Source organism: Otolemur garnettii, unplaced genomic scaffold, assembly GCF_000181295.1.
Source record: "Otolemur garnettii isolate 467f Iridium unplaced genomic scaffold, OtoGar3 scaffold00153, whole genome shotgun sequence".
In the NCBI taxonomy this organism is placed as follows: Eukaryota; Metazoa; Chordata; class Mammalia; order Primates; family Galagidae; genus Otolemur; species Otolemur garnettii.
The window spans coordinates 1365864-1374658 of record NW_003852548.1 but is presented as its reverse complement, the minus strand read 5'-3'; the positions used below and the strand labels follow the sequence as shown (position 1 = coordinate 1374658).

Sequence of the window (8795 nt, the reverse complement as noted above, 5' to 3'; positions counted from 1 at the left end):
TTGTTTGGCGGGCCCAGGCTGGGGATTTGAACCCGCCACCTTAGGTGTATGTGGCTGGCGCCTTAGCTGCTTGAGCCACAGGCGCCGAGCCACCCTGAGCCTTTTCTTATCTTTTGAGGTAAGAAGAGTCTCATGTAGGCCACAGATACCTGGCCGGCCTGAGTTTTGTATCCAGTCAGCCAACCTGTGCCTCTTTAGAGGACAATTTAAGCCAGGCGTCCTCAAACTATGGCCGGCCAAGGACATTTATCCGGCCCACCAGGTGTTTTTGCCACCTCTGCCTGTCCTGCTTAGCAGCTGACTCATCCCAGGGCCCGCAGTCCAGCCCTCCAATAGTCTGAAGGACAGTAAACTGGCCCCTTGTTTAAAAAGTTTGAGGACCCCTGATTTAAGCCATTCACATTAATTGGGAGAATTGATAGGTATGGTAGTGTTTTGGCTGTCATGTTTTTCAAAGGGCCAGGGCATCTTTTTAATCCTTCCACCCTTGTGGAAGTTAGGTTTTGTTTGATAAATTCTGGGTGAGTTTACTTTGGTGGTAGACCATTGTGCTGGTCTGAGTATTTCCTGGAGAGCTGGTTTAGTTATGACGAATTTCCTCAACATGTGTATGTCAGTAAAGTGTTGGATTTTTCCATCACAAATGAAACTCAGTTTATCTGGATTCAGGATCCTGGGCTGAAAATTGTTTTGTTTAAGACGATTGAAGGTCGATGACCATCCTCATCTGGCTTGAAAAGTTTCAGCTAAAAGATTTGCAGTCATTCTAATATTTCTCCCTTTGTAGGTAATGCTTTTCTTACGTCTGGCTGCTTGCAGGATTTTCTTCTTCACATTAACTTTAGCAAAGTGAATTACAATGTGCCTAGGAGATGCTTTATTTGGATGAGTCTTTCTGGGGTTCTGAAATTGTTAATTACCTGAATTTCTGTATCTCTTGCAATGTATTATCCTCCATAATATCTTGGAATAGATCGTCTGTGCCTTTAGGACCATCCTCTTCTCCTTCAGGACTTTCTATCAGTCAGATGTTTGATCTTTTGGACTGATCCTACAACTCTCTCAGGGAATATTCTGTTCTTGTTTTCCATTTTTCTGCCTCTTTGAATGCTTGGGATCATTCAAAAGCTTTGTCTTCAATTTTTGAGTTCGTTTCTTCTGCCTACTCAACTCATTACTCTGGGATTCTACTATATTTCAAAGTTCCTCGAGGCCAGCCACAGTGGCTCATGCCTGTACACAGTGGCTCCCAGGCACACTGGGAGACTGAGGTAGGTGGATCGCTTGAGCTCATGAGTTCAAGACCAACCTGAGCAAAAGCGAGACCCTGTCTCTAGTGAAAATTGAAAAATTGAGGTAAGAGGATGGCTCAAGCCCAAGAGTTGGAGGTTGTTGTGAGCTATGACTCCATGGCCCTCTACCCAGGGCAACAGCTTGAGACTCTGTCAAAAAAAAAAAAAAAAAAAAAACCAAAAAGCTCCTCGAATAACTTTTTCACTTCCTTGAGCTCTGCTATATCTTTTCTCATTCTATCCATACCCTTGGTAACTTTATCTTTGAATTCATTAATTTCCTGAGACAATTTTTGAACTACTCTTTGGATTTTTTTTTTTTTTTTTGTGAGGCAGAGCCTCAAGCTGTGCCCCTGGGTAGAGTGCTGTGGCATCACAGCTCACAGCAGCCTCCAACTCCTGGGCTTAAGTGAGTCTCCTGCCTCAGCCTCCCAAGTAGCTGGGACCACAGGTCCCTGCTACAACGCCCGGCTATTTTTTGGTTGCAGCCGTCATTGTTGTTTGGCGGGCGGGCTGGATTTGAACCCGCCACCTTAGGTGTATGTGGCTGGCGCCTTAGCCACTTGAGCCACAGGCGCCGAGCCTACTCTTTGGATTTTTATTTCCATCATTTCCTCCATTCTATTCATCTCATTTGCCATCCATATTCTGAATTCTGTTTCTGACAGTTCAGCTATTTGTCTATGAATGGCATCTTCTGTTGTGTCTTCTTTGTCATTCCTCAGGGGAGTTGATCTATTCTGATTATTCATGTTGCTAGAGTTCTTACACTGGTTCCACCCCAAGAGTGTGTTCTGCAGTTTGGCAATTACAACTTGAAGGGTGAGTTTGGATTGGGGTCCCCAGGAGGTGGAGTTAACCAGCCCTTTACCAATGAACTGGGGCTTGTGATTGTGGATTTTCCCCTACAACCTTACAAAGGTCCCTTTCAGAGCTGCAGCAAGAGACTCTGAGGACATGGTTGGTGAGATAGTGTAAGCTGGCTGTGTGTGTGTGTGTGTGTGTTTTTTTAGACAGAGTCTCACTTTGTTGCCCTCGGTAGAGTGGTGTGGTGTCACAGCTCACAGCAACCTCCAGCTCTTGAGCTTTGGCAATTCTCTTGCTTCAGCCTCCTGAGTAGCTAGGACTACAGATGCCCGCCACAATGACCGGCTGTTTTTTTGTTGCAGTTTGGCTGGGACCGGGTTCAAACTTACCACCCTCGGTATATGGGCTAGTGCCCTACTCACTGAGCCATAGGTACTGCCCAGCTGGCTCTGTCTTGAAGTCAGCTAGCTTCTACCCAATCCTAACGAATTGCGGTATTAGGCTGAAATCTCAGCTGGGGAGAGATACAAGCAACTGCGGCACCTCGTCCCCCACCAGCAACAGCTGGAGGAGGAGAATCAGTCCTTTCCCACTACAAAACAACCACCACTCAACATCAGAGGGTCCCTGGGTGGACAGCCCAGGCTGGGAGTTGTAATCAGATTGTCCCAGGCAGTGCAATCACTGCTCAACAGGGAGAGTTCATGTGGTATCCAGAAGCCCGATAGTAGAAATTCACAGGCAGTTCTGTCCCGTAAACCCGAAGGGACGGAGCCTGGTCTCCTCTGGTGAGCCACTGAGTCAGAAAATGCCCGCCAAAGTGAGAACAATTATGTCAGTGCCTCCACCTGCTGCACACCACCATGGTGCGTCTCTCTCTCTCTCCTACGCATTCCTCTCTTCTCGTGCCCTCTTGCTTCCACTTGAGTCACTGTTTACACATTGCTGTCCAGTGGCCCACACAATGCCCAGGTCTATAAGGGAATTGACAAACACTCTGGGTTCTGCAGGGGGCAGACCTTCAAACTCCCAGGTAAGGGGGGAAGAGTGGACTAGGAGTTCAGAATTGCGGGGAAAATATTTGTTCAATTTTATGCCAGGCAGGATGATGCCTAGACTCACAAGTGGGACCTCCCTTGAGAAGGAGACTCAGTGTTTAGTGGCTGTCTCCCGTGAGGTAAAATGGGAGGTCTTTTGTTCCCTGCTCACTTGCAGAGAGCGCACAGTAAGCCTCCCGCTTGGAGGAGGGAGGTCTCTCATCCTCTTAATGGGCTTTGTACCTAGAATTTGTTTTATTGGATCCTCTTTCTTGGAGTCACAGCTTGCCTCAGCAGAGATGATACGCACTTGTCTATCTTCTCTCTTAGCTGAGTTGCCCACCTTTAGCTTCACTGAGTCCTCTTCTGTCCAGCATCTCTCCCTCTGGACAGGAGCCTCTGGTGAAAGCTGCCTCTAGTAGGCCATCTTCTTTCCTCCCGGGTGTCTCATTTTTTATTTTGTGTTTCTCTAATACCTAGTTTGAGCATTTCATTATTTATCTGTTATCTCTTTGAGTTTCCCTCCTGTGAATTACATCATTTATAACATTTTCCTTGTTTCAGATGAGTTTCCTCAATTTTCTGTTTCTTACTGATTTCTATCCAATTTATTATTTGCCCTTTTTTCCAGCCTTCTCTTCCTCATTTTCCCATAAGTAAGGGACCCCTGGCGACCTCATCTGCTGTTCACCAGTCTTTTCCTCATCTCTGTGTAATGACCCAGCCACATTGAAATTATGATGGCTCTTCTCTTGACATTTGACACTGTCCCTGCTGGACAAGCCTACTAAGTGAGACCCCTAGAACCAGGAAGATAAGCAACCCCCGACACAGCATCTTTCCAGCATCTTCCACTGACAAAGCTTATCATCCTGCAGGCTTGCAGAAGACAAAAACATTTAAAGAGAATCAAATCCATTTTTACAGAGCAGGCAAAGAAGGGTGGATTTGGAATTGAGAGGCAATACATTGATAACTGGCACAGCAATTCTCTTGATTCCTTAAATGAAGGATATAGAAAATATTTAGAGAACAAATTTAGTGAATGTGGGGAGATAGGCAGAGGAGGATATTTTCTCTTTCAAAAGGATTTTTTGAACATCTGCTCAGAGAAATTCAAAAAATCATACACTATATATGGAAAAGGAAGACAAGTGCATGAAATGTTAACACTCGAGCCCTTTGCGTATTCACTCTTTCTGTTATAAAACTGTGCCAAATTGAATATCAATATGAAGAGTATACAACATCTGCTTTATAAATTCATATCAAATATAAGCTCCTTAGCAGTATACTGAAGTTATAGCAAATATCTAGAAGGACAATACATTTCTATATATACCGAGTAGCAAAACAAGAAGCTAACTATAAACACATGCCTTCTCTTATATAAGAATTTTGAGGTGAACGGGTCCAGTTCAGTAAGTCCATTCTGATCCTGATGGATCATTCACGAACCATGTTCCAAGTCATTGCTCTATATCTCCTAGGGCATTGTTGTCAGCTGCATAGTTAATGTTGGATCACTGTGGAATCCAGTGGAAAAAAGGGAAGAGGAAATAGAGATTTCCCCACTGTTTTAAGGCCTATCTGGAAAGCACATATCACTTCCACTTATATTCCATTGGTGAAAACAAAGTAAGATGCAGCTAAATTCTATTACTATGAAAGATGAGGAGAATAGAGCTCAGCAGAGGGCTTTCAGTTTCTTCCACAAAGGGCTTTCTCTTTCCCATTTTATACTTCTTATTATAAGCGTGTATTCCTGAAACCAAGAGAAGCTTGCAGCTAGTTAAGAGTTGGAGCACAGATATCTATTTACTCTTTGTCTGTGTCAGGATGGTGATGTGCCAACATTTTTCCTGTAGACATAAAGGAATTGGTGTTTGAGGGATATACATTTAATGTTGATGTTCATAATGGTTTAGAGGGAAAGCAAGAAGCAGAGAGATAGTCAGGTATTAGAGCTGATATATAAGGACATGCATTCTGAAATATTTCTTCCATGCCAAGCTTTCGTCTAAACAGGCTTCTGTTCTTCTTCTGATTATCCTACTCACTATCCAGACCTTTTACATAATGGAGCTGGATTCCAAGAGTTCAAATCCTATCTCTCCCATTTATTTAGCAATTTAATAATCTTTAGCAAGTTACCTAACTTCTCTGTGCCTCTGTTTTCTCAGTTGTAAAACAGTTGATAATGGTAGCTATCTCATCGGGTTTAGTGAGGGTTAAACCAGTGGTTACGTGTAAAGCACTTGAAGAGTGCCTGGTGCATTGTAAATGGTATATAAGTGGTTTGCATCTATTAAGTGTTCTATAAGAATTTTGTATTATCGGCTCAGCGCCTGTGGCTCAAGCGGCTAAGGCGCCAGCCACATATGCCTAAGGTGGTGGGTTCGTATCCCCAGCCCGGGCCCGCCAAACAACAATGATGGCTGCAACCAAAAAATGGCCAGGCGTTGTGGCGGGCGCCTGTAGTCCCAGCTACTTGGGAGGCTGAGTCAGGAGACTCGCTTGAGCCCAGGAGTTGGAGGTTGCTGTGAGTGTGATGCCATGGCACTCTCCCCAGGGGGATAGCTTGAGGCTCCGTCTCAAAAAAAAAAAAGAATTTTGTATTATGACATTATTGGTATTATTATTGTTATATGAACTCTTTCATTTTTCTGTGTTCATCCTGTTTGAACTACTCTCTGTCCTTTACTAATTATTTTTTGTGTGATTTTCATTTCTTTTTCTTTTTAGGTGAGGCTATTGAGGAAATTCAACAACAGGGAATTTCTAGAGAAATTCTGTTCCACTGTGAGAGCTTTGACCAACCCATAGAAGATTCATTGTGTCCCATTATAGAAGAACTGTGGCAAGATCATGAACAGCTAGAGAGATATCAGGAAAACCAGAATAACCCTTTAAGTCACATGCAAGTATTGATTAAGGATAGGGGCTATGAATGTAAAAACATCGAAAAAATAATTCATGTGACTGCTGAACTTATTCCTTCAATTGGAAGACTCTGTAACTGTGAAACATTTGGAAAGAGTTTGAAGCATACGTTAAAGTTACATAATCATAACAGAAACAGTGCAACAAAGAGCCTTGGTAAGATCTTTGGAAATGGTAATAATTTGGCCCATAGCTCTTCCTCTACTAAGAATGAGAATACTAAGATAGGAGTGAATTCCTGTGAATATAATCAATGTGAAAATCATCTTGGCCACAAACAAGCTGTCATCCACCATCAGAAAATTCATACTAAGGAGGAACTTTATGTGTGTACTGAGTGTGTAAAGGGCTTCAACCAGAAGTCACATCTCTTTGAACATCAGAGACTTCATGCTGAAGAAAAGTCTCATGAACGTGACCAAAGTGACAAAGTCTTCTCTCAGAAGCCACAAATTGGTGTACATCAGAGTGTTTATATAAGAGAAAAACCTCATTTATGTACTGAATGTGGGAAAGCCTTTACCCTCAAGTCAAACCTCATTACACATCAGAAAATTCATACTGGACAGAAACCCTACAAATGCAGTGAATGCGCAAAAGCCTTTTTTCAGAGATCAGATCTCTTTAGACATCTGAGAATTCATACAGGAGAGAAACCTTATGAATGTAGTGAATGTGGAAAAGCCTTCTCCCAGAATTCAGACCTCAGTATACATCAGAAAACTCATACTGGAGAGAAACACTATGAATGCAGTGAATGTGGGAAAGCTTTCACAAGAAAATCAGGACTCAGGATGCATCAGAGAATTCACACAGGAGAGAAACCTTATGTATGCACTGAATGTGGGAAGGCCTTCATCCAGAAATCCCACTTCAATACACATCAGAGAATTCATACAGGAGAAAAACCTTATGAATGCAGTGACTGTGGGAAATCATTCACTAAGAAGTCACAACTCCATGTGCATCAAAGAATTCACACTGGCGTAAAACCCTATATATGTGCAGAATGTGGAAAGGTCTTCACTCATAGGACAAATCTCACCACACATCAGAAAACTCATACTGGGGAGAAACCTTACATGTGTGCTGAGTGTGGGAAGGCTTTTACTGATCAGTCAAATCTTATTAAACACCAGAAAACTCATACTGGAGAGAAACCCTATAAATGCAGTGGCTGTGGAAAAGCCTTCATATGGAAGTCACGTCTCAAGATACATCAGAAATCTCATATTGGAGAGCGGCACTATGAATGCAAGGAATGTGGAAAAGCCTTTATCCAGAAGTCAACACTAAGTGTGCATCAGAGAATCCACACAGGAGAGAAACCCTATGTTTGCCCTGAGTGTGGGAAGGCCTTTATCCAGAAGTCACACTTCATTGCCCATTATAGAATTCATACTGGAGAGAAGGCTTATGAATGCAGTGACTGTGGGAAATGCTTCACAAAGAAATCACAACTCCGTGTGCATCAGAAAATCCACACAGGTGAGAAGCCCAATATATGTGCTGAATGTGGAAAGGCCTTCACTGACCGGTCAAATCTCATAACACACCAGAAAATCCATACTAGGGAGAAACCCTTTAAATGTGGTGACTGTGGAAAAACCTTCACCTGGAAGTCACGTCTCAATATACATCAGAAATCACATACTGGAGAGAGACAGTATGAATGCAGCAAATGTGGGAAAGCTTTCATCCAGAAAGCAACACTAAGTATGCATCAGATAATTCATACAGGAAAGAAACCTTATGCTTGTACAGAATGTCCGAAGGCCTTCACTGACAGATCAAATCTCATTAAACACCAGAAAACGCATAGTGGAGAGAAACGCTATAAAGCCAGTGACTGAAAAAGCCTTCACCTGGAAATGACAACTAGGCATGCATCAGATATCTCGTAGTGGGGGAGAGGAATGTCTGAGCCTGCAATCATTGTGCAGGGAGAAGTAGATGTGAAAGACTGGCCTGAATGAACAGAAGGCAAAAAGAGTGAAGTATCCCTCAGTGCACTGGAAATTAAAGTTCTTGGGTCACCAGTTGATATGCAGTGATGTGCATAGGGAGATCCTTTAGATAAAGCAGTGGAGCAATAGTCAGTTTGGTTACATGATTGATACAGTGACTCTTGAGCTCTTGCAAATGGTAGAAATAAAGGCCTGAGATGACTTGTCATTTGTTTTATTTCACTTTTTGGATGAAGAACTTTATAAATTCAGCATTGATTAATTCATCATACCCTGGGACATAGAAGTACTCAATATCTAGTCAAATTCATTTCATATTTCTAGGTTGGGAAGAAAAATTTTCATTGTCTAAACACTCGCAGAGCACTGATATCAAGACAGTAAAAGCTATTTGGAAATACAGATCTGTGAGTAGAAGCCAGAAGTTTTTGTGATCACTGATATTGACACAGAAGAGATTTCCATGAGGAAATGCTTTTTTCTCTTCCTTTTGAGAAATCACGGCTCGGCGCCTATAACTCAACCGGCTAAGGCGCCAGCCACGTACACCTATGGTGGCGGGTTCGAATCCCCAGCCCGGACCCACCAAACAATAATGACGGCCGCAACCAAAAAATAGCCGGGCGTTGTGGCGGGCGCCTGTGGTCCCAGCTACTTGGGAGGTAGAGACAGGAGACTTGCTTGAGCCCAGGAGTTGGAGGTTGCTGTGAGCTGTAATGCCACAGCACTCTACCCAGGGGGACAGCTTG

The 8795-nt window shown here is 43.1% G+C and overlaps 1 protein-coding gene across 1 annotated transcript in view; it reads left to right on the top strand.

Annotated features, from left to right (window-relative positions):
- Positions 1-8264, top strand: part of ZNF41 (zinc finger protein 41) — a 47027-nt gene extending 38763 nt beyond the window's left edge. Inside the window, 1 exon segment of the mRNA XM_023519056.1 lies at positions 5882-8264. Coding sequence (XP_023374824.1) covers positions 5882-7932 — 2051 coding nt within the window. The 3' untranslated portion in view covers positions 7933-8264.
- The last annotated feature ends 531 nt before the right edge of the window (positions 8265-8795 follow it).